Here is a 26,899-nt window from a genome sequence, read left to right on the forward strand (position 1 = left end):
AACGAATTCGAAAGCCACATGTGCGAATTTCATTGATAGAAATGCTAAATTGAACGCACAAGTTGCAATTTTGAAAGACAGACTGTACGATAACGAGGGTTTGCTAAATTGAATGAACCTTCTATCAAATGGACTGACAAAAGTGCGAAATTGGCCGGAAAATCTATGTTACCACCATCATCATCATCATCATGATTATCATTATCATTATAATGGTATTTTTTGCACCCAAAAAAAGTAGTGAAAAAATATTTGCAGCAAGACTCATGAGGATGCGGAGGGGTAAATAAGTCTTGTATACTTTATGCCCAACATCAAGGTAAATCAAGGTAAATCAATTATACGGTGCCCTATATACAGGCCTACGGTTAACGATCTGGAGAGCAAGAGGGAGAGAGATAGAAGGTGTTTGTCAGCTTAAACACAAACTTTGAGGGACTACAGATTGAAAAGTGAATTAATGAGATTAGGGGAGAGTGGCTGGGGGGAGGCAAATATTGTGATTTAATGAATTTCCTTCTAAAACTTTTTCTGATATTTAGAATGGGGCTCTTATGTCTCGGACCCAAAGACTACTGAAGCTAGGCGACATGATGGGTTGTTAATTCATATTCCTAAAAGTCTGATATTTGTGATTGATTTTAAAAAGGCTTCTGATCGGGGTGAAGTGAGCCACCCCGTAACTAAGCTGATGCCAAAGTAGGACATTGGTTGGGGAGGAGTGGGGCAAACAACTATAATAGGCTATATTACTTGAGCATACATAATGATTATGATAATGTGTGTGTAGGCCCTATGTGTGTTTGAATAGTAACTGTTATTTCACACATGAGGAGTTTCAGGTGCCGCAAAATGTGCTATATGCATGGTCCATCAAAGATAGACCTTGCATTAAAAGCATCCAGAATTTAGAAAATAATCAGAAAATCTTTATCGTAACTTAATTTGAATACAGGGAGATGTGAGACAGTGATGCTGTCCCAGTTCACCCCAGCACACCCCCCCCCCCCCAAAAAAAAAAAAATCAAATGGTGGCTAACATCGCAATTAGCTAATTTTTGCAAAGTCTTTTTATGCAAATCATTATAACTCACAAGGCCTATATACATGCTATCATTCATTATCATAGCATGGTATAAGTGCCTTCTAAAGACGTACGATGAATTAAGAAAGCTCTTCACACTTAACACTTAATGCAAAAAGCTACACAAAAAGTGTTGGATAAGATAATTCAAAATTAAACTTTCCCGCAGATTCGTTGCAGAGTAGTTACCATGTTGTGCTTGTACCCTGATGCCAAAGAATGCCTAACAGGTGATAAGACTTGAAATCCATTAGTTCAAAACTTTTGATGAGAGGTGTCCCACTTCTCCCGCGTCCCAGTTTATTTCATTTCATTTCATTTATTTCCAAATTCTCATTAAAATACATGTAACAAAGAACAAGGTGAAGATAGTAACATTACATTCGGTAACAGTATACATGTACAAGAAAAACAAGCACAATGGAGAGAAAAAAAAAAGATTTGGAAAAAAAAAGAGGAAATTCTAAGAGAGAAAATGGAGGGGCTAGCAGAGGCCATTGGCATTTCTACGGCTGGACCCCCACTTGAGATTGTACATTATAAGATACGCTTAAAAGGAGGGAAAGAAAGACGATTAAAAAGATAAATAAATAAAAACAGGCAAACTATGAGTGAAAAATAAGTAAAAACAAAATTACACATTGCAGACATCACATAAACGTATAATTTCTGCAGAAACTTCAATTATTATTCAACAAATATTTTTTATATCTACGTTTAAAAGAGGCAAGGGAAGGACATAACTTCATTTCAACAGGCACAGAATTCTATACATGAACTCCTTGATATTTAACATATCTTTGCGATGTAACATATCTGAGAAGAGGTAATAGGTTACCAGTTTGTCTAGTGTTATATAAATGAATATCTCTCGTATATTTGAACATACTTATTATTTCTCTTTATTTTTCTTGACCTTTAATCGCAAATATCTCCATTTGGCAAATATGGACTTATCGGTTTTTGCGAACAAACTGTTTATATCATCAAAGACAAAGGGTAATAACTTATGAGTATACATATACATAAGTGAGGTGGTTTGTAATTTACATATATCAATACAGTAAGAAGCTGGAGCTTTTTAAACAGAGGTTGAGAAGGTGTTGAAGGGTGAGAATTGTTATTGCACGTAATGACCTTTTCTGAAGTGTGAACACACGATTTAAAAGAGATTTTGCACATTGGCCCCAGATCATTGAACAATTATGTTAAATTTGACATAATTATCGTCGTCCTGGTCGCAATATTTTGCTTTCAGGGCTTCAACGAATGATTTGGGCATTTTGAATCAATTATCACCCCACTCTCCCCTACTTCATATTCTTTAAGCCTCGGCAGAAATAATGCTTCTGGAGGACATGTTGAGGTCTGAAACACACAACACAGCAGCTGTCTACCTCCTTAAAATGGAGAAGATGTTCAAAATAAGGAAGGCAGAGTTCGCTCCACATCCCTCGCGATTAATCGCGACAATGCCCTCAACAGCTTGTTACTAAAATGGCTGCCATGGACCCGTTGGCGTGTGAAATCGCGAGAGTCAAGTTCTGTGGAGTAAGCCCTCTTTGCGCACTGCGTGCGCTTCTTGTCAATGCAATGCTGCAACTCTACAGTGTGAAGTCGGGTCGCTCGCGCAGCTAGCACATATCATATTGCACAACAAAATAGTTTTGTTCGAAAACATACGGGCAGATATCACCGGCCGAAGAAATTACTGTGTGATGCTAATACATTGTCAAATTATCAGGGGCTGATTTTCTGCAATTTCTAGCTTCCTGATAATTGATTCAAAATGCCCAAATCATTCGTTGAAGCTCTGAAAGCAAAATACTGCGAAGAGGACGACGATACGTCAAATTTCATCGTGAGTTTTGTCTTCACTAACAGGCCGCGGAAGAACAGCGGGTGCGAGGGGGATGCGGAGCTGAGCTATTTGACGAGCGTGGTGAGTGTTTGTTTTTGTTCGAGCTGCCTGCTTCGCTGGCGTCGTTCTTTGCTGTGTCGTCTGTCCTAGCAGTATAGGATTGCTCTGTAGCAGTGTTAGGAACCCTGTCCTGATTTTGCAGTTTGACTGCCTAATTTTCGGATTCGCAAGACTGGAATTTACTCTCCCGTTCATGCGTTTGAAATCGTTTTTTTTTGAATTTGTCATGATCGCATGTAGACTAAAAAACTCTGGCTTGTTGGTTCTATTTCTGAAACAGGCTGAGCAAAGAACTTCAACTTGAAGGTTCCAATATCATCAATCCAAAACTAGGAGTTAAATGAATGTCTGCAATACTCTCTAACGTTTAATGTAGATCTACTAGATTCGGCTGAGTAGTACCTCCACCATGGCCAAGGAGCTCTAATTGCCTTTACAGGAGGTTATATTTTTGCCAGCGTTTGTTTGTTTGTTTGTTTGTTTGTTTGTTTGTTTGTCTGTGAGACTGTGACCTGTGTGCAAAAATCCAAAATAGCTCAAAAAGTTGTGAATGGATTTTGATGAAACTTAAAAAACAGGAAAAGTTTATAATTTAACTAATAATACAAAAAGAAACAGGTTTTAAATTTAGGTAATGATCCAGGAATTTTTATAAATTCTAATTTCTATCTATTGGCATAGCGCATATTCAATGAACTAGTCTACTAGTAATGGAAGTTCAAGCTGCATGTATTTGAGGTTTGTATACGGGGGGGGGGGTTTCAGGGGTTCTCCCCCCCCCCCCCATTTACCAGCAGCCCCCCCCCCCCCCCCAGAAAAAAAAGAAATAAAAAAATGAGCGCATGGTATACATGTACAGTATGTGCACTTACACGCCTGTTCTGCTCAAGGCGATGCCGTGAAGCAGGAATCTGATGATGACATATTGTAAACAAAATGCTTCACATTTGGAAATGGGGGATTTTCAGCATGCATGTACATTATGTGGGTGTAAACATTGATATTATATTTGTGGATGGAAGTGAGCTGCTTGGCGGAGGTCTGCGCTCACCGAGTGCTTAAAGATAATGTAATAATTACAGTAACGGCCGGGCACTCTCTCTTACAAAAGATGCACAGTGAAGGAAGAAAAATATGGAACTTTAGAAGTAAAGGGAAATAGGTATGGGAGAGAGGAGAGGAAACAAGACAACAACAACAAAAAATCACAAAATTACAGTGCAAAGCCTATTTCATGATTGACAAGGTAAGGAAATACATTTTTCAAAAGACGCTTTAGAGTCACATGAAATGATTAAATGTATTGGCCTGCGTGAAATGCATACAATAGGTTATGTCTCATAACTCTGCTTCTGGCATTTGCAAAGATTAGATCTTGTACCTTAAAAATTGGGTTGGATAAGAATTTGACTAAGCGTGAAGGTTTCTCGCTGGACGATATTTGATTAAACTGATTGTTGCAGAAATGTAAGTAGTAGGGCCTAGCTAGTTCTTGCAAGTACCTGAACACCATGGTTAAGATTTTGAAGTCAAGTCACTGCTTTACTGGCAGCTGATGCAATTGTTGTTTGAAACTTCAGTACAAAATGTACTTAGTAGTTCCCTAGTCTAGTATTTTTACTGTACCTTTTCATCACAGCTCTCGAATGGTTAACAAACAAGTACACTTTACAATATTGTACGTTGGTCTGCACGTGACAGGGAAATTGATCTATGGAGAACTCCAGCTGATAAAGAATGCCTTGCCCTTGATATTTTACAGTTCAACACGAGCATTAATTTTCCCCATACATTGTACATCACTCAATAACGTAATTTCAGTTATTGATTGTCATCATTTGAAATTATCAGGAGTTCTTCTTTGTATTAAAATGTAAGATCTGAAAGGTTTCTAAACTGAAAAAAGAGAATAAGTTTATGTGTGATTTTCCATTTGAGATTTGAAACAAGTGTAGAATACAATCTCATCCTTGCGGTGGTCATACAACATACCATTATGCCCTGATACACTACGCTCACCATATGCACGCATGCCCGCACACATGTATGGCAAGTGTACCATATTTTGCTGTGAAGCCAAAGATACAATGCTAATCCAGTTGTTCACTGACTCCAGAGATACATGTACGTGTACCTGTTAATGAACTTACGGATTGTATGCACTCAACATTGACCGGTTTGGTTTATCTGGCTTCCCATTTCCTGTTTGGAACTGAAACTCATCTTGCTGTCATTGTCTGGACATGTAATGCATTGGCCCTACTTTATTGCAGTACAAACTGCATCAGAACCTTGTTTTTATTTAAACTAAATCCTGTTTTGTAATACATGTAATTAAAGCCTATGAAATCATCTCACCTTCTGTGGCATTTGCTATTTTACAAAGTGCACTTTGCAGGTTTGTGGAATTCATCTGATGTATAAGAGAAGTTTGAACCATTATTGAATCTTCAGAGCCAAGAAAGGAAGATCCTAACTACCAGTATTGTTCCAGGTACTGACCCAGAACAAGAAGTTGACAGCCAGCTGCAAATATTTGCATATAGTTAGAAAGTATAACATATCCCGAAAGTGGAAAATGTGATAATAACAGTCCCTCCATCTTTATTGCTCTTTCCTTGCTCTTTACTGTATACGCTATAATTTTCGCGTACATAAATTTTCACGAATTGCCGCTGTCACACATTTTCACGAGTGGTTAAATTCGCGATTGGGGGACCAGAGAAAATATGAAGTGGCAAAGAAAGTGTGAATTTTCAACTTACTAGCATATAAGAATGATACTAGTTATACTCGGCATGAAAAAAACTTACCAAACTCTGCGAACTAGTAAGCTAGAATTCAAAATTTTTGAAGTAGTTAAGTCCATCGCGCTAGATTTCTGATTAGTGGTCCCCTTGCGATAATGGATCGGCTCTCTACAGTATTCGTAAGTAGACGTGAGCGTGCGTAAACAAGCATAGCCAGTATGGTCTGTTCGGTAAGCTGTGACATGGTATACTACAATAGTACTGAAATGTTCGTATCATCAAGGCAAGGGATTCATTTTGGAAGGTAATATTTTCGCGTGTTGTTAATTTCGCAAATAGCTCCCGACTCACGAAATTCGCGAAACTAAAACCCCCACGAAATATATAGCGTATACAGTATTTTATAGAGCTGCCTGTATTGATTTGTGGTGAGTGATTTTATTTGAAATCTTTATTAAAAAAATTACCAGAGAAAGTGCCAGAGACTGAGAGTGTGAGTGCTGTCTGCCATACGCTGCACAATCTCATTTGGACAGCTAAAGTCTGCTTGATTTCTGTTGTCTGTGCCTCTAGAATTTGGTGCAAAATTGTGCACAAGGAGATAATGTGTGAATACATGTATTATGCAGGGTATAGTCTGTATTGTCTATTGAGAAGTGCTCCATATTTGTGCAAGACTGGATCAAATTCTATGAAGCATACTGTACCATGTATTCATCCTAATTGCAAGTATAGTGTAGTATAATTCACTTTCTTCAATAGCATTGTAGAATTCTAGCCATAGAAACAAAAATTTTAATGCTTATTTATCTGCTTGAAACAGCTAGCAACATATTGTTTCAAGTACATTCATATCATGAAAACTATTTTGAACCACAAGATATTCATTTCGTAAAGAATTTACATAATGAAAGATTTGGACAATTTGAAGTGTTTCATACATTGTGTGGCTGCCTGGGTGTACTCTCAAAGTTAAATTCGTGCAATGTCCTTTAACAAAAATGACAGGAATATGGCTTGATGACTGTAGTCTTGCACCTAGACCCTGTTTTCTGTCTGCCACCATACAAGTATACTGTACATTGTGTGTGGTACAGATTACCAGGGAGGTTTCTCCCATTTCCGTGTGAGCACAATGTGTTCTTTTGTGTGAAATGCATGCAATAAAAGATAAAATTGTATGTGTAGACCTGCATGGGTCAACCCAAATACATCATTTCGTACACTATGGGCATCTTTAGTCTATGTGGCTACTTCGGTGTAGGGGACCTCTTGGCGATGAGCCTGTAGGCAAAACAGATGGATGCATTCTCTGTCTGGAAATCCAGACTACAAGCATTCAACCTGTCATGCTGCAGACTGGCTGGGTCGTTGCACTTGCAGTGACTGTTGCAGGCATACCTTTTGTTCTCATTACAATAGGGAAATCGTCTTTGTTAGTTTTGAAAACTATGCCCTCTTTTTAGGGCTCAAAGCCAAAATGCATAATACCCAGACACATGATTAATTTCCTTTCCATAATTTCCTCAATTTCCTTACTTTTTCCCACATCAAGCACTACTGTATAATATCCAAATTGCAAACATTAGCAACATTCTTATTGTACTCTCTTTTTTTTTTAAATAACAAATTATGATAGTACAGGCTGTCTGCTGTCTAGACTGAAATACACCAAAAGGCAGATACCTATTGCCTCTTCTGACACTTTTCAGTGGCATTGCCATTGTTATCATGTAATATGTGCATGAGCCTGTCGGGAAGAAAAGTGTTTATCTGTTTGCATTTTGTTTTAATCCTTCTGAAAGGATTTTGGTTGTCATGGCTAAACTTTATACAAAATATCTACTCTTTCTCTTTCTCATATGGCATACAATTGTACGTTACAAGAGGGTTGAATTAATTTACCTAAGACTACATAATTACCATCCTCAATTATATGAAAAGTTTTTGCATTGCCTATAGTCAATACTGACAAAAGTGGAAAGTAAAAGATGTGACAAGGTACAGTGTACATTGTAAATGTCTGAAGGAGATGTTCAGAACATCATGATCAACATGCAGTAGGGTCTGAGTTATACCTTTTGTTAGACTACATCTTCAGTAAACTGCTGACCATCGATCCTGGCTTGCTTCCTTTTATCTGTTTGTAATCTCTCAATTGTGACGTGGTCCCAGCCATGACAAATTCTGCAGCGACCTGTCGAGACGCTGACCCTTGGAGGAAGTGATCTCATGCATCCAGGAATAATGATGACATAATTGGCAAAAATATACAAACCCATACTGAACACATTATGATACACACATGATTCGTGAATACAAGAATACATTGTACAATCCACCAGGAGTACAAGTTGTACTCCTGTACAGTCAAGTGAATTCCTAGCAATTGTCAGTTTCTTTGCCTGGCAAGCAAAATGTGTTGTAGTGTAAACATTTGAAGTCAAAAACAAAAATATATGTTTTACTCCACCATCTGAAGTTCAAAGTTAGTCCGAAAAAGGAGTAAACATTTTAGGAGTGCAGCAGGGAAAGTTTGATCAAATTTAGAGAAGAATTAGGGAAGATTTGAGGTCTTGAAGTTTTCACAAAACAGTACCCACAAGGTGGATATTAATAGATAACATCTATAGATAAAAGACGTCATCTTGTCACAACTTTTCATGCAATACATGTAAGTTGCATGTGCACAAAGCCTTGAAATTTCTGGTCATTTTTTTTTCTCCAAATATTCATGTACTTGTACCTGTATGCCCCAGCCTCAAGTCCTGGTATATTGTATCAGGATCATTATTTTGAAGTTACAGTGTATTTAGCCAGGTTTCAGTGTCTTCTGTTCTCCAAGATTATTGAAGATAGTGAGGTGATGACATCATCAGCTCACTCATTTGCATTTACATTTACTGTATGTACATGCATGTACAATGTATGAACTGATCAAGAACTGGTGTGCATACTTCCTTATCTGAATTCAACATTTTGTAAAGTCTATCTCTTTTTTTTCTATCCGATGGTCATATAATTGCATTGCTCTGCTTTGAAAATTGACATGTTTCAAGTTATGTCAGAAGAAGAAAGAATGAATCTTGCCCACAAATTTTTCCTACATGATCATTTTATTTTTATTTTTTAATGGAGGATGTGGATTTAGCATTCAGTTTCACACAGTATCAGTGTTGTACTGACCCCTGTCTTGTAAAAAATTAGTTACTGTGATATGATCATTTAATAAGATGCATTTGCTGAACTGTTATTATGAGCTAATTGAGCTTATAATTGTGTTTTGCAGTTTAGAAACTTCAAGCAAATCCATGTATGAAAGAGCAAAGGTGGAAGAAAAGTTAGTGTTTCTACACACTATCCCAACCAAACTCTACATAGACAAAGAAAACCATGACACACTCATGATTCAGGAAATCGTTAGTAAAGAACGATGCAGCAATGCTCTGCCACGTAACTCTCGTCACAAAAATGTGGCAACCGCAATGTCTAGCTAATTTTCAGAGTAAAAATAGTTGGTGTTTCACAACTTTTTGCAACATTCTCCGTGCTGCTGTTGGTACTCCTGCTGAACAGGAAAATAATTTATTGTGGAAATGTTCATTCCTTTATATTATACATGTAGGAATAGATCTTAAGTTGACTATCAGTATTTGTGTACTCTTTGTTCTTCCTAATATTTTTTTTCAGGGGGGGGGGGGTAAATTGTTAAATGTATCTTTTTATTATATTTTGCTATTCATTTTTTGGTGTTTCATAATGTGTTGGATTGAAATTGATCTTTCCTTATGAGCCCTTTGCTAGTCATTATTATGATATAAGTTTGGGTTTGGTTTGTAGAATTTTCAAAATACCAGTACTACTGGCTCATTTTTGGCAACATACTGGTGTTCCTGTTCTCTCTCTCAATTTGCAATGGGTAGATTTAATGACTTCAACCATTCTCATCTAATATTTATTCTGTTGAAGTATGGGACATGTACCAGTAGTGAAATTAAGATTTGCCAGTTATGTTTTGTATACTGAGAATGCTATGGTGATTTCTACAGCAGATCTCTCCCAAACTTGTTAGGTTTGACATATATATGCATATTTTATATTCACGACAAAATTCTTTTAGCCCACCTTCCATTTATGTATTTATGCCAATTGTTACGTCATCATCTATACCTCCACACCCACTTAAATCCTTACAATCTCAGTCGTTGTTCTCTCAATGTCCTTACTTGTAGTAGGTTATAGTTGCAACATGTGACCTTTCAGTGTTTTATTCTGTATTTTATATAGCAACATTTGATTTGATCATGTTCGTTTTAATCGGATCCCCCAATTATAGTATGGTCTAAAAATATCTGTACTTATGCTTCCCCTAATCTGATTTTACCACGGGACCTGCGGCTCTATACAAGCTTGCTTTTACGCAGGCCCCATCATATTTTTTCGCATTATGATCTCAGTTTAACTCGCATGTATACAGACCTTGTGTATACCAAGACAAACTTTTGAACATTCCGGTGAAGTTCTATTTTGAATTATGTTCTGTATAGATTTCGTATCAATTTATTTTATATTGTGATATATGTGAGAAATATGAAAATAAATTGAAAATGAAAATTGAAAATGAAAATATATACAGTGTATAAGGGGACCTGTGTTTGTTGTTGTTTGTTATTTTTCTTGAGTGTCATGAACAGATAAAATAATTGACAAAGTAATAGGGATGGTGAGGTACAGTTGGACTACATGTGCATGACAGCATCATAATACTCTTCATAGGTCATAATAATTAGATCAACTGAAATGTCTTGTACACGTACAGTGTAGTATAGATAAAAAGAAAAACAACTGAATCATATTGACTTTCTTTTTGTTCCTGGGGTTTTTCTAAAGGCATAACGGTGAGTTCATAGTACAAGATGTTGACTTCAAGGTACATTATGTATGTTCCTCTTGGAATGAAAGTACAACCTTGTACATAGATATATTTCAAACCTATCTGAAGAAACTCTGTAAAAGGTTTAATAGACAGCTATAAGGTTATGTAGTATACTAACAGTACATTAAGTTTGCAGTCTAATCAAGCTGGATACAAACTGATGAAAGTTTTCAAGTTATGTTGAGTGGTGGAGCATTGCCTATTCAAAGGAGAACTTGTAGATAATTCTGTATGGGGATAGTTTGTAGTTACAAAAGTTTTGATTTGTAGTCAATGTGCATAGCTGTAACTTTAGATAGGGTTATTTGCTACAGATGTATGTGTACTAACCAACAACCAAGAGGACCAGTGATACAATACCTTGTGCAGCTTCATTGAAAAAAATAAAATAAAATAAAAACAGTGCAGTGATTAGATCTTGTCGAAGTCACAGGTTGTAAACAGTGTCTGTAATCAATAAAAGTATACACCATGGGCATGAACAGTCTGGGACTATCATATTCTCTGCTCCAAATTGGCATTCATTCAGTGAAGTTAATCGGAAAGGATGTGGAGCAGCAAATCATATTGAAACCTCACAGAATAACAATGGTTTTTTAGCTTTAGGATGGGTTGTTGGTTTTGAAGGGGACCTTGACAGTCACTGTGTGATGGTCTGGATATACACACACAAACAGTGCCCACACCCATGAGCATACAGGTCGACCCACACACACAAAAACAGACACACACACTCACATCATAAGTTAGCTCAAGGTTATTTTTTTGTGATATGGTATCAAGTTTTGATTTGTGTGTACGTGTTGTCATCCATACAAGTATACATGTCGATGCGTGTTTGCTCTTCAATACAGTTCAGTTGAGGTTAAATGTAACAGAATGAGAGAGAGAGAGGAAAAAAGAGATCCAGCATTCATATTGTGCACTAGCTAGCTCTCATAGTATTAGATATACAAATCAAACTTCAAAATTCCATTGCAAATATGCGTGCCATTAGAAATGGCCTGTCACAATGCAGCTTAGACATTCTTGTGCAACAAAGCATGTTCTTCAAAACAAATGAGCCGACAAATAAGAAGATGTATTATGATAGTTTGTTATGGTGAGATACAACAGCAAGGTCGTAGTGTTGACAAAACTGTTTATATCTGAAGTATGCAAATCTAGATTCGTTGTTTATTCTGTGACAATTGAAAAGGCACAGTTTTGTGTAATACAAGTATACAACCAGGTAAGTGAAACTGGGACATTGATAATACCAAACTAATGCTGTACTAGCTGCATACATACTGTATGAGCTGAAATGTTCGCGTACAGATATTTTCGCGAATTGCTACTTGGAGGACATTTTGGCGTGTTGTTAATTTCGCGGTTGCGAGGGTCTATCTGACCTTTCCGGTACTTATTCGTGCGTCGTTATTTTCCCGTGTTGTTATTTTCACGGTTCAAAGGCGATTCGCGAAATTCGCGAAAATAAAACCACTGCGAAAATTTCAGCTCGTACAGTATACCAATCAGGGAGTCTTATTACTCCATGGTTTACATTCATGCAAAAATTTTCAGCAGCTACAAGTACCGGTATTGAATGTAGTGGGCTTGTTTTTCACATTGATGTTATGATATATTGTGGTCGTTCATTACATTGTACCATATTTTGGAGGCAACACTCTCAGTCACAAGTGTTTGCTTTTGAAAGAGAAATTCCCTTTGTCTTTATATTCCCACTGTAAGGATCAAAGCAGCCTTTCTTCACGAACTTTCCCAGTATGCTCATACAATAATGCTTTTATACACTTTAGATGTATGTGCTGTATTTGTTTTATAACTAAATATTAGCAATCTGTGATGGGCTGCTTCCACAGGTCCTCTCCATGGGAGGAGTCACCCATGCAGGGATCCCCTCAGAAGGCCTTGCCTCCCTCTGCCCCAACATCACCGACCTGGACCTCTCCAGCAATCTCATTGGCTGCTGGCACGAGGTCATTAGCATATTCAGGGCCCTGGACAATCTCAAGTTTGTCAACTTGAGCGGCAACAACCTCCAGGACCCAAAGGTACAAAAAATGTACAAACAACTTTTGCTTAGAACTGTATTTGTTTTTGTTGTTACACTGTTTCTGTTCTGTCTTCTTTTTTTTTTTATTGATATCAACCTGTATAAATTGCTGTATACTGTAAAACGAGGAATGTTCGTGTGCATCTTAATTTCGCAAATTTCACGAGCACCAAGATTCGCAAAATTAAAATGCACGCGAAAGTTCCTATCTACACTATTATGCATTGAATGCCAGTGTCAATTCGCGAAAATTTCATGCCGCAAAAAAGGCTGTCGGCTCCAATTCACGAAAATTTCATGCCGCGAATATATCATGTTTTACAGTAGCTGATCTCAGCTATGTCCCAACAAAATTATGGGGATTTTGTAATGCAGTGATGGACTTGAATAGGTGAAATACGGTTCATGGAAGTCAGTATCAAATGTTAGTATGTTTTGATGAAAGTAAAAAGGGTAGAGTACAATTCGCAAGGTAGGCCTTGTGCATTTGTTTGCTTTACTCGGTTTTCATTCCTTGTATTGCTTGCACAGAAAAGCCTAACGAAGCTTTACGATGTGACATTTGGAATTGAGAACCTGGTCCTCAACAACACCTGTGTGTCATGGGAGGACATCGCCATGGTAACAGGCAGGCTGCCACGCCTCACAGAACTCCACGCGAGTAAGAATGGTAAGTGTGATGCCTTGAATAATAAAACATGTTTGATGTACAAAACTTTGTGATCAAGAGATACTTCCAAGTACAGATTGCTTGAATATGTCCAATCAGTAGTGGAACCATTTTTTTAAAGGCTATAAAATCTCTGATTTCCAAATTGATTAGAGCAAGTGCATATCCTGGTAGTGGTGTTCCTCACAATAATTTGCACAGTGTCTCAGTAGTGTGAAACAGGGGGATGTTGTTTCATCAAGTTAGTCAGTGCTGACAAGTTGTCAGTCTCTAACAATTACCATAGTAACAGTCAGTGACCAGAGCTTCTCAACCAATCAAAACCAAGGATTTCACTGACATTGTCAGTGCTGACTGAATTGATGAAACACCCCCCAGAAGGCTACAGTTTGTGGCAAAAAAAAACACAAAACAAAACAAACAAAAAACTGACAAACTACAACAAAAAGAAAAAAAAGCTAACTTGATGGCTGCAGACCTTTGTTTATGAAAGCGAATGCAAAACTTGTTGAATCTGTAGAAAGGTTCATTGAATGTATTAGAATTATAGTAGTATCTCTCTGTGCAGTGTCGGCACAGTAAAGGTAGTTTTACAGAACTGTTAAAATGAACTTGTACACAGAAAGTGTGACATTACCAAATCCATTGATATCCATTGTCTATTGAAAATGGGCTCGTCAAAGAGGGTTACATGTATCTGAAGAGACCTGCTGCCTGAAGAGGGCTACTTTCAAAAACATGAAAAAGAAAAAAGAATCAACACAAATGCACACACACACACACACACACACACACAAACAAACAAACAACCAAACAAACAAATAACCTGCACTATACATTGGGCTCAGTATTACCTATCAAAACATATTCAGGTACAGGCAACTCTGATTTTTATATTTGTTGTCCCCGCCGAACGAGTTCGAGCAGGGGACTATGAAACGGGCTCCGTACGTGTGTGTGTCTGTGTGTCTGTCTGTCCGTCCGTCTGTCTGTCTGTCTGTGCGTCCATGTGTGATCAAAATGTTCAATTTGCTACTTCTCTGTCATTTATGAGCCAATTTTGATTCTGTTTGCTTTATATGATAGCACTACATGGGAGCTTTGAAACTTCTACACAGAATTTCAGTTGTGACCTTTGACCTTGACCTTTGACCTATATTGTACATTTTGCTTCAAAATGCTACTCCTTCGCCATTTCTAACCCGATTTCGATTCCGTTTGCTTTATGTGATGGCACTAGGTGAGGGCTTCAAAACTTCTACACAGAATTTTGACCTTTGACTTCTTTGACCTTTGACCTTGATTTTTGACCTGCATTGTACATTTTGCTACAAAATGCTAAGTAAACACTCCTTTGCCATTTCTAACCCAATTTCATTTCCATTTGCTTTATGTGATGGCACTACAGTCTAGGTGAGGGCTTCAAAACTTCTACACAGAATTTTGACCCTTGACTTCTTTGACCTTTGACCTTGATTTTTGACCTATGTTGTACATTGGCTACAAAATGCTCCTCCTTTGCCATTTCTAACCCGATTTCGATTCCGTTTTCTTTATGTGATGGCACTAGGTGAGGGCTTCAAAACTTCTACACAGAATTTTGACCTTTGACCTTGATTTTTGACCTATATTGTACATTGGCTACAAAATGCTACTCCTTCGCCATTTCTAACCCGATTTCGATTCCGTTTGCTTTTTGTGATGGCACTAGGTGAGGGCTTCAAAACTTCTACACAGAATTTTGACCGTTGACTTCTTTGACCTTTGACCTTGATTTTTGACCTATATTGTACATTGGCTACAAAATGCTACTCCTTTGCCATTTCTAACCCGATTTCGATTCCGTTTGCTTTTTGTGATGGCACTAGGTGAGGGCTTCAAAACTTCTACACAGAATTTTGACCGTTGACTTCTTTGACCTTTGACCTTGATTTTTGACCTATATTGTACATTGGCTACAAAATGCTACTCCTTTGCCATTTCTAACCCGATTTCGATTCCGTTTGCTTTTTGTGATGGCACTAGGTGAGGGCTTCAAAACTTCTACGCAGAATTTTGACCTTTGACTTCTTTGACCTTTGACCTTGATTTTTTACCGATATTGTACATTTTGCTACTAAATGCTACTTCCGGCGGGGACATGTTTTACGCACCGCGTAATTTCTACTTTTCCTTGTTAATATTATTTTATTTTATTTTATTTTTTGCACAATGTTCTGACACAAAATAGAGACTGCAGAACAAGAGTGTATTTAAATGATAATGAATGTACCTGCCAAGCTAGCTGAATACCCTTTATAAAGCCATTCATATGTGGATTAAGAGTTTGAGGTATTAGTTTGTTAGCTTCAAGGTGTTCATGTGTGAATACAGCAGATTCATCACCAAAGTGATGTCATCAGTGATGGTTGTTGCTAAGGTTATTTGGTTTTCTGGTGAGCAGCTGCCACTAATATCACGTAAGCTCAAAATTGCACTTTGCCACCAGTTTGTGGTTTCTACTCTTACTCAGCATTTTGAAAGTCAATTTGAGGCAAAACTGAATGAAACTTTTTTTTTTTTTTTTGGGGGGGGGGGTAAAATCTTTAATTTGTGACCCGCTACAACAAAAGGATCCTAAAGTCACTGACGGCTGAGCCGAGAAAATCGAGTTTGAAGTCACATCATCAAAAATTGGTCAAAACAAGCGGATTTCTGTTTTTGGCATAATTTTGTAGTCTAATGTTTTGTCTATGATCTGCCGAAATTTCGAAGCTAAATGATCAAAGGAAAGGCAAGAAATCAGCGTTTTTCTGGGCCATGATTTTCCGACTTTCAACGTAACAGAAACATGTCCGAAAATTTGGATTTAGCGCCGCAGCTAGACTCCGCCCCTAGCAACGAGGGAGTGATCTTATTGGTCAGTGCGTGGCATCCTGGTTACTGATTGGTCGTGCGTAGACCGCTGGCGCTAAGCTTGAATGAACATCGCGGAGGTCGCTAGGAGCATACCTTCTATATTGTCAAGTGGTGAAAACTGTCTCGCCTCCCCTTGATCATGATAGCGTCGGAAGGAAAACTTTGAATGTGTTTTTCTCGAAACTCTGATTTCCACAACCACTTGACATGCGCTAATAAAATCATGGGTATCTCTGCAACCGAGTACTTTTATTCGTACGAGTTGTGCTATATATGAAATTAAAGTAGAAGAGCATGAAAATAATGTCATGCCATTTTCAGAAAATTGTCCTCCCCGACTTTCGGATCCTTTTGTTGTAGCGGTTCACATTTGTCTTTTCTCTCTTTACCAGACACTTGTGAATGTCAGTTTGCATGATTTTGACAAACAGTTTCATTGTACTGTGTAGGAGTAATCATTTGTTTTTTTTATGTTTCTGACACCACTTTGTGGCAGAGGGATAAACGTGGTTTCAGGTTGTCCGTCTGTCTGCCCATCTGTAATCAAATTCGTGGACAGCATATTAAAACTTAAGAATCATTTGAGATATCCAAATGAAATTTAGAGTAGACGAAGCTGTTCCTATCAACTTTTGGGTACACACGCTCAAGTACAGTGTATTACTAGATTAGGATTCTCTAGGGAAAGGTTTGGGTCATAAGGTCAATGATCAAGTGGAAATGCTAAAATCTAACTTTTTTCCTCAATGTCTTTGAAATGGCTGCAGATACAAATTGTATCTTCATGGAGCTCATTACAGATTTATGTATTGCCTGATTATCAATTCTCTTTGAAGTTTTTTGGGTCATGAAGTCAAAGTTAAAAGGTCAAAGGTCAGATGAAGTTACCAAAATTACTCTATTTTCTACCCTTGAAATCATTAGCAGTGTCATTTAACTTTGTATCAATAATATACAATTTTGTATACCTTTATATGCATTACCCACACAGTGATGATATAGGGAAAGCTTTGGGCCATTGGGTCAAAGGTCAAGGCAAAATGCTGAAGTTTCACCTGTTTTCTTTTTTTTTTAAGTTCCCCAATGTATAGTCAGTAAAATTTTGAAATTGTCATGAGAATTTAACCAAATAATGATTATTTGGCACTTTGGCAATCATGTGAAATTGTCATCTCACATTGGCAGTCAGGATGAACTGTAGATATATTTGGAGAATTTGATATGGCGATGGCATGCCAGTCTCCATGGCAACATTTCTGGGAAGGGGGTTATTTCTTATGTGCTTTTGTTTTATTTTTGTTTTTGTTCCTTAAAGGATACAGCTCATCCCTACCTTTTCCTGGGAATGCAAAGTTCTTGCTGTCAGAGAATCAGTGTCTACAAATGGCAATATTACATGCTCGCTCCATTTTCTTGCCTGAGTATTAGAATACTCTCCTCTCTTCCCCTTCGTCCCTTCACTCCAGGTTATGAAGACATACCGGTGTCTGGCAAGCTACTAGCCCGATGTCTGCCCCGTCTACAGACCCTGCATCTGACTGACAACAAGTTTACCAGGTACTGTATGCTTTGCTCATCCACATAGAACATTTTGAAAGGGAGGATGAAACCCAAATTTTCATGGGGATTGCATGTTTAACATGCAGCAGTATTAGTAGAACAAGTCAGTGAAGTTTGAGGCAAGTCTGACATTCTGCTAAGAAGTTGTGAGTTTTTAAAGTCTGAAGGGACAATAACAAAATTATTGACTCATCTGCACCTTGTTTTGAAATAACAAGAAGGTAATTAACTATCAATCAGAGAAAAAGCTCACATAATGTTTGTGCATGGAAGGTTTGTTCATGACCTTGGTTATAAAATCTCAGAGTGAACTTTGTTACTGTCTAATGAAATAAAACTTTCTTGAAACAGATGACAATCGGGTCTGTTTTGATAGGATATTGTTACTGTCCTCACCTTTGCAACTGATTGACAAATTGCCCTACATTGATGTGCAAGTAATCAATGCTCTATCTCTGTAAATGCTAATTCATTAATTTGAATGTCCTTTATACCTTGTTTCATTATGTATCGTCATTATTTTGTTTGCACCCCTGGTTTCATCAGATGGGATCAGGTGGCCTGTCTTTGCCTCCTCCCAAAGCTTCAGACCCTGATGCTGTCTGAAAACCCACTCACAGACATTAAGTACACTGTGGAAGGCTACGTGGATGACCATGAGGTGAGACACAGAGAAATTCTTGTGGTACAGTAATTTTGCCGTATTTCGTGATACTCTTGACTAGGGCGAATTCTAAAACCCCCAAAAATGTCTTCACAATTTTCTCTACATATCTTGAGTGGGTTTACAACTGCGTATCATGAATTCAAGACTCTGCAAATATGTTTTTGAGATACTCAGTGCGAAAAAGTAATTGTGTGAAAATATCGACGTTTACAGTGAATGGGACAGGACTGTTGAATTTCAAGCAGAAGTCACAAGTTTGAGTACCTAACTTCACATGTACAGTAGGATCTTGTTGTTTGCGATTTTGAGAAATAAACTTGAAATCTGAATGAAGGGAAGTTTTCACTTGCATTAATAATCTGTGATAGTGTTTTAATAACAGTGTAGATCAGGAAAGAAAAGGTTCTTACTCTCATCTGTTAATTTCATTCCAGCAAACTCTTACAATGTACCTCCTGGTTGAGTTCAGTGACACGACTTTCTGAAAGCATGGAAGCACGTATTGTATTCATTCTATACTTGCCCTATAGCACTTCGCACTTGCGATAGGACCAGCTGTGAATGGTTTATAAATCTGATTTCAGGAGGCATCTGAAAAGATGGAACCAGGTCCAGAGAGTTCACCTGATGAGTGTGCCATGGAGCACCAGGAGATTGTGGACCAGATCCTAGACCAGCTGATCCAGGACACTATCAACAGCACCCAGGACCAAGCGGTCCAGACCTCAGCCGAGGTTGGGACATCTACGGCCACAATGTCAACGACTGCAACCACGGTTGTGGATCCAGCGTCATACGACAGCGGGATGGAGGACAGCCAGCCGAACACGCCGCGCCACGACCGCCGGCATCATCTCACCAGCCAGGGATCCGAAGACGGCGACCTCTACGGCTTGGCGGACTCCGGCTTCGGCTGCGCCAAGCAGGGCACAGAGGAAGGTGACTCGATGCCGAAGGGAAGCCCCACAAATCGCCAGCTGCTCAGTGGCGGCACCCTCCCAGACATCAGCGAGCACGGCGCCCCTCGCGTCTCGCCGAGGAACTCCAAGCCCAAGCGGTCGAAACACCGAAAGCTCCACAAACATTCCAGCCCTGAGAGAGATGCACCAGCGGAGGACGTGGAAACCAAAATTGACGTCAACACGGACAAGTTTGCCTACTTCGAAGTCACGTGGGATGCGGACGATGAGGCCATCGGGCATGAGGAGGATGACACACAGTTGCCAGGCAACAGGTGGGAAGACAAGGACTTCCCTACCAAGGAGGAGGAGGAGTCGATGCCAAATGGGGAGGAGGAGTGTGTGCCATGGGTGCCGTTTCTACACCTCAAGGTCCTCTGCGTTACCAAGACGCTCATCAGTGGGTGGGCTGACCTGGAGGCAGTTAGGATGTTCCCATGTCTAGAATCTCTAAGAATAAAGGTGAGTTCAAAGGTGGAACTTTTATCCTGTCTGTCATTGCAATGTACTTATGTGATTGCACCAAATATAGTTTCTTCTCTACCCTTGGAAAATTTCATCGAGCAGGTGTAATGTTGATATTATTTCCTTGTTGATTTGAGGTTAAATAGAAGTTACATTGTAAGCCTCCTGTTTTGTTTTGTTTTGTTTTGTTTTGTTTTGTTTCAGTATATATTAGGATAGATGAATTATCTTGGCATTACGGACATGCTGTGATGTACAGCAAATGTTGTATACAGAATCTAGTTTGTTGCCACACATTTTGCTGAAGTGGTAATCATTCTATCTCAAAGACAGTCAGTCTCTGTTTTTCAACATCTACAACAATTTCAACATGATTATAAAATGTGTATATATGTAGTTAATGTATTGTTAAAAAGAAACATAACTCTCTCATATCCCCGCAGAAACTGTTGAGTTTTGCTCTGAAATATATATACATGTATATGCATGAGAAATGTGTGAAATAACGTGATATGATTCCAGTTTGGTATCAACAAAAATGTGAAATATTAGCCAAAGAGCTAAACTGACTTTATTGCAATCTGAGAACATCCAATCTTGGTTGCTACATAATGATTTGTAATTGAGCATTGATAATCAACAGATTGGGCCATAGCAGTATCCATCCATCTTAATGCACAAGAGTGACTCGCATGCAGCTTGTTTGGAAAAAAATTGCCAGTGCACGATTGATCATAATGTATTTAAACATTCTACCTACTCACTGCAAAATTGGGCAGGCTCTTGTGAAATAAAAGTTTTGTGCAACAATCAAAATTATTTTACGCTTTTGATCTCAAGTTGCTCCAAAACAACTCATTATCCTGACAAATCGCGTCAGCCAGACAAGATTCTTGGCAGACCCTTTTGAGGTATTACAAGCAAATTTCTAATAGTGGAAGATGAATTTTGAGCCCTTCTGAGAACTATGTTTTGCCTGCGAGATTTGTCATTTGTTAAGTGGGATTTTGCAGTTTTACCCACATCAATATAAAATTACATAGCTGAAGCAGTCTGTCAGTATTTATGACCTTAAAATCTAATTAGCAAGAGTATGATCTCAGTAAAGTAATTGTTGGTCTTGGCTTCCTCCAGGGAATTCCATTCATGAGAGACCTCGCTGCGGATGAGAGGAGAAAGCTGCTGGTTGCTAGGTAACCGCATCATTGCCAGAGGAACAACCAAATAGATACAACAGTGTACTTCTGTGTAGATAGTGCAACGGATAGCAAGCACCTCTTTAATTTAAATCTCTTGATATGATGAAAAAGGGAAAACCCCGTTTGGAGAAATATACAAACATCTCATTACTTGTAGTTTAAAGGATAGTCGTAATGGTGTTATTTTGTACATTTGCTGCTACCCTTTTCTATCATCTTTGCAGATACAAAAATAGCAAATGATAGGTGCAATTCAGAATATGACGAACAGAACTCACATTCAAATAGACCGTTGATATGAAATACTGAGGAGAATAGATGCTTTGTGATTTTTAGGAAAGTCAAAGCAATTCTTTTTTCCAATTCCATGTCTCTGTGCAAAGTTATTGACAATTTTACTAGTCAAGCGCTGCCACTGAAATCTTATAAAAAAGATTTTCATATGATTTTAACATTTAGAATAATGATAGTGTAATTAGATGTTTGAATGAAACCAAATTATCAGTACAAAATCTCTTCAAACTTTCAATATTAGTGTGCATGGGTATTAAACAGACAAGCAAGTCAAAAATTGTTTGTCCAGATTTGATGCCCTAGTGGAATTAGTTTCACAGAGTGATAACAAACTGAACCGTCTTTGCTGTTGATGCAACTTGATGAAATAGCTTCCATCTGATCTCTCCCCCCCCCCCCCATCACCTTCTGTAGTCTGCCCAAAATCCGTCTCCTGAACGGCAGCGAGATCCAGGATGAGGAGCGGGAGAAGAGCGAGAGGTTCTTCATCAGGCACTTCCACGACCAGCAGGAGCCCCCCGCCTGGATTGAGCAGCTCATTGAGAGACATGGTAAGACAATGTTAACTTACTGACGGACATTCAGGCAGATGGAAGGAGTGATACATGTATCAAGAGATGGACTGACAGACAGACAGACAAACAAACAAACAAACAAATAGGTTGACAGGGGGACAGACACAGTTTGACAAACAGACAGACAGCTGGACTAACAAACAAAGAGATAAGCAGAGGACATTTTTTTTTTTTAAAATGTTGAAGGAATAAGCAAGGGGATAGATATACTGTATACGCCATATATTTCGCGAGTATATACGCCATATATTTTCGGGAATCGGGAACTCCCGACAATTTTGGGAGTGGTTAAATTCGCGATCGTGGAGTCTTGTAATGAACGGAGAAATATATGTCATATCCACATCAGGATCAGAGTCAATATTTTCGCGTGTCTTTAAATTTGTGAATAGCACCTGACTCGCGAAATTTGCGAAAATAAAAACCTCCGAAGTATTCGGCGTATACAGTATGATGGTAAAAATGATTCCACATAATTCCTACTATGTGTGTTGTAATTTTACTGCATTTTTCTAGTATTTACTGTTTAGTTTTTGTCTTGTTTTGAGCTATTGTGACAACACCACTTCTCAATGTTGACCCTTCCAGGAGTTCTGAAGCCCATCGTTGACGTCAACATCGGGCGCGGCTTTCGAAAATACGCCTTCCTCTCCTTCATCTACAAAGGAAGCTGCATCCATCAGGACAACATCTCCATCATTCAGTATGTTGGCGACCTCCGCAAGTACTGTGCCAAGCTCGTCAAGAAGCATTATGGGTAAGGGCGTGTCACTACAAACGTTATGCCCATGTTGGATTGTGTTGAGGACTATTCATAAGAACCAAATCAGGACAATTACCTCCTGGCTAAATACCGGTTTGTGATAGGGTTAGAGTGATGATTAAGGTCAGGGTTTTGGGGTTAGGGTCATGTAAGGGATTAGGGTTAGAGTTAAGGTCATGGGACGTATTGGGAGAGGGGAGAAGGGGTAATTGTCCAGGGGTACTTTTCCTTTAACCAGTAAGAATTGGTTGGAGGTCCAATTGCAATCACATTGATATGAGAACACAAAGAGCAAATTATAGAAATCAAAATGTGTCTTCAGTCTTAAAAAAAAAAAAAAAAAATGAATCCAGGCCACTTCCCTTCCACTGAAATTTCCTGGAGATCAGTTGACATTTTTCCAATACATTCTTTGTACATATTTTTCCGTAGCCTACATTCACATGACTTTGCTATTGTAATTTGTTGTTCATATCATTATTGTTGCTGGTGTTTTTAATGAAGCCATGATAGCTTTGATGATATGAGTAATGGTAGTAAGTACTGTGTAAATGCTCATAAAGATGATGGTGACAATGGCTGTACTGTTGATGGTGATGATGGTGATGATAATGATATCAGTATTAGTGATGATAATAATTAATATATAGATAATAATGGTATTAGAGCTAGCAATGGTACTAGTACAGTGTTGTTGAAGTTGTTATCATTATCATTGTTGTGATATAGTGACAGATAAGGTAACAAATGGGACAGTAACATGAAAGACAGAGGTCGAGAAAAGCAGATGTGTAAACATCAATATTGTCATCATTGTTTTCCGCGCATACATTTTGTAAATTGCTTTTTCAATTTCGCACTCTCTCTCGTGCCACCCCAGAATGCTCAGCTTGTACCATGTGCCCAAGGCCCTGGGTCCGTCGGGTCTCCAGGAGTACAACCACCTCATTCAGGACCTCCTGCCAATGAGCCGCTACGACATGGAGGACGGGGACGAGATCCACATCGACACGAAGCACACTGCACACACCAACTACGCTGCCATCACCTTCCTTGGGGCCAGGTAAGGCCGGAGGCACCTGCGCCTCTCTGTAAGGCCACGCTCATGGAACTTGCCCCCCTGAGTTCTTCCGTTTCACCCCACAAGCCCCGAGGATGATGGCATAAATCCAGATGAGGTGCCTCGAGATATTTTTGTCCAATTCAAAAGAGAGCAGGATGCGTTCAAATATTTACGTCTCTTAGCTGCACAGTCATAGAGAAAGTGGATGGGGTTTGAATGTTATTATGGCAAGGAAGTGTCGCTATGGAAACAGTGGGAGACAGGATGAATCAACAGTGGCCAGTTATCACAATCATAGCCGGATAGATATTTGCAGTGGGGAAAAAAAGTTAGTGGGCTCTGTAGAAACCCATTAGGCTTTCATAACTTTATGTCCTTTTGCAGTTTTATCAACCATATCTTCAAACGTGGCAAAAAGTCATCAGCCAATACATTTTATGAAATCGAATTTCATTGGAAAGAGTGTGCTTGACTTGTAACGCATGTCAGACAGACCTCAACCATGTTTTGTTATTAATAATGTAATGCACATTAACATATACAAGCCTATATTTCTTGTGCATTTCTGCTGTTTTTGTAAAAAGTAGTGCATTTATGAAGCCTTGAACTTACATGTACATGTATATCCACAACTGAATCACTTAAGTTGGCAAATTTAAACAAAACTCTATGTGAAATTTTAAGCTGAGTCTGAGGCAAACTGTATAGTTTGTGTGTGCATCAGCAAGGAATTTTATATAAATGCATGTCCATGTTACAACTGTGTTGTATGCAACACTATTTGATACTTTATGCCATTGTTGCTGTGGCATGTAATGTTACTGTTACTGAGTAGTAAGCAACAGTATGTAATGCATCCATGTTGTAAAACTGCTTGTAATGCCATTAATTGTTGTAAGCAATGATGCTTCATGTCTAAGCACCTCAGGTTCATCTTCTTTAGTGTGTGCGTGTATGCTTTTCTAAACCATAAAATGGCTTCTCGTCTGTTATGGCTATGAATTGCAAAGATACATGTAGTAATTCCATGTTGAAGACTTGCTCCATTTCTGTGAAATGTTTTAGCATCATTAAGATTGTTCAAAATCATTTAAAAGTATGTGAATGTTCTAAGAGCCCTCTTCAAAGAAATGTAACTCAACTCTGTACAGACTTTTAACCAAAATGAATTAATGAGATCATTGTTTGATTTTATAATGTCATTGTGTCATTAGTCTAGAAGGAGCAGACCCTTGAGTTTTGTGACTAGATTTGATTCTCAAACAGTGACCATGTTATGAGAACTTCTGACATGGTTTGGTAATCCCATGGTGAGTACCCTGCCAGAATGACAAGACTAGGTGATAGTGGACTGCAGAATGACTACTAAGGGGGAACAAGTGCCAAAAGAAAATGGGAAAAGCAATTAACCTGTTGAGGGCGAGTCCCAAGTATACTCGGGTAGGTGTCTATGGGAAATCCGTCTTGTATCAAAGACCCGTCCTCAAAGGGTTAAAGGAGGAACAAGTCTGTTGTGCCAGCCAACAAATTAATTGATGTTTCCTACAAGTATATTTGTCAAATCCTAGGGTAATCCTCGATACACTCGTACATGTACATTTGTACCTCAAAATGTAACACAGATTGGGCGCCTACACACGAAGTACTGTTAATTTTGCATTGTTTGTAATCAGATGTAATAAGATATTTAAGAAGAACAAAAAAGGGAAATATGAATAGACTTTATTTAAGGTGTACATTGCCACTTTTGCAATATGAGGTTATGTTCGTTTAAGAAAAGAAAGATTTCATATTCCTCTATTTACTGTCATTTTGGTATGGTACGTGTCAAATATTCAAGGAAATTTACATGCTCAGATTGTCTTTGCTGCAACAATGAAATGTGATAAGCGGTGTATTGATGGTAATTATTAAAACAAAGAGAATTTGTTCTAATAGTTTTATTAACAAAGAGAAAATTTGTTCCAATGGTTGCATAAAGTTTCATCCCTGGCTAATACTTATAATTGGTTTTGAATTTGGGTATGCTACAATGTCATACTTACTCCTTCATTGCTCCAGTGGTAATAGAACCATACTTTCTAAAGATGATTGGTTCCAGGGTAAAATATCAGAATGTCTTACTGGTTTCTCATGATTGATATTTTGCTCCTAGTGTATGAAATTATGTCGAATAACTGTTAAGATTTATGATTTAATTCCACAAATGTAAGTACTTGCAAATCTTGTCTTGTCAGAAGTAGTGCAATGGGCTACCATTAATAAGCTGTATGCAAAAAAAAATGTTATATATTTATATATCTGTAGATGATATTTTGTGTTTTATTGGTGAAAAATGAAATGCATCAGCCATGATTTAATATATTCATCACATTTAGTCTTCACTTACGCAGGTTAATGTCATTTTTTTTTTCTTTTAAAGTAAGGCATTCATTTAACATACGGTAGTATGTTGAAATGTAGACAGTTTAATTTTCAGTTTCATTACATTTTTTTTTCCTATTTTTTAAGTGAAGTATTTTCATATGTCTGCATATAGTTAATGATAAATGTAGTTGTGTGAACACTTGAGATGATGAAGAAACTTTGGTAGCAGTTGGATGATTGATAAACTAAAACATTTGATAAAAGATATGTTTTGATTGTTGAGTAATTGAGTTATGCATGACTATTAAATAAGTTTGACTTGGTTTGTATGCTCTCAGAATGACACAAGAAGAATGTTTGGAAGTGTATATCTTAATCAATTTTTTCTTTTCCTTTCAGCTTTATAGATAAACTCTAATGATAGTGTTTACAAAATTCTTTAATATAACTTGGAGTTGATATTGCGGAAGTATGTTTAATCTTCACAGGAAAATTCTCCCTAAAATATAGAAACAATGTGAAGAAAGAAAGAAAGAAAAAAAAATGAGCCATGAAATTCATGCAGTGTCGATTATGGTTGTATGCAGTGAAAACTTATCAAAACTGATACCAATGTATATTTTGCTTTTCCTCACCATTGAAAAGATGTTTTATTTAAAAAAGACAATGGTA

The 26,899-nt window shown here is 38.1% G+C and overlaps 1 protein-coding gene across 1 annotated transcript; it reads left to right on the forward strand.

Annotated features, from left to right (window-relative positions):
* The first annotated feature begins 2,762 nt into the window (after positions 1 to 2,762).
* LOC139713299 (uncharacterized) lies at positions 2,763 to 25,614 on the forward strand. The gene is made up of 10 exons (XM_071625043.1): positions 2,763 to 3,026; positions 12,554 to 12,745; positions 13,279 to 13,417; positions 17,782 to 17,872; positions 18,422 to 18,536; positions 19,127 to 19,963; positions 21,101 to 21,159; positions 21,874 to 22,010; positions 22,623 to 22,791; positions 23,678 to 25,614. The coding sequence occupies exons 1-10, from the start codon at positions 2,874 to 2,876 to the stop codon at positions 23,862 to 23,864; spliced, it is 2,079 nt and encodes a 692-aa protein (XP_071481144.1). The 5' UTR covers positions 2,763 to 2,873; the 3' UTR covers positions 23,865 to 25,614.
* Positions 25,615 to 26,899: the final 1,285 nt, after the last annotated feature.

The sequence above is a fragment of the Diadema antillarum genome, unplaced genomic scaffold, assembly GCF_040938485.1.
Source record: "Diadema antillarum isolate AM-2024a unplaced genomic scaffold, OU_Dant_1.0 seq00001945_RagTag, whole genome shotgun sequence".
Lineage (NCBI taxonomy): Eukaryota > Metazoa > Echinodermata > Echinoidea > Diadematoida > Diadematidae > Diadema > Diadema antillarum.

Excerpts from the sequence above, each read along its gene's own strand:
- LOC139713299 (XM_071625043.1), top strand. The coding sequence starts at position 2,874 with ATGCCCAAATCATTCGTTGAAGCTCTGAAAGCAAAATACTGCGAAGAG. Across the intron at positions 3,027-12,553 it reads TGAGCTATTTGACGAGCGTG|GTCCTCTCCATGGGAGGAGT; the intron begins GTGAGTGTTTGT and ends CTGCTTCCACAG. Across the intron at positions 19,964-21,100 it reads TAGAATCTCTAAGAATAAAG|GGAATTCCATTCATGAGAGA; the intron begins GTGAGTTCAAAG and ends GGCTTCCTCCAG.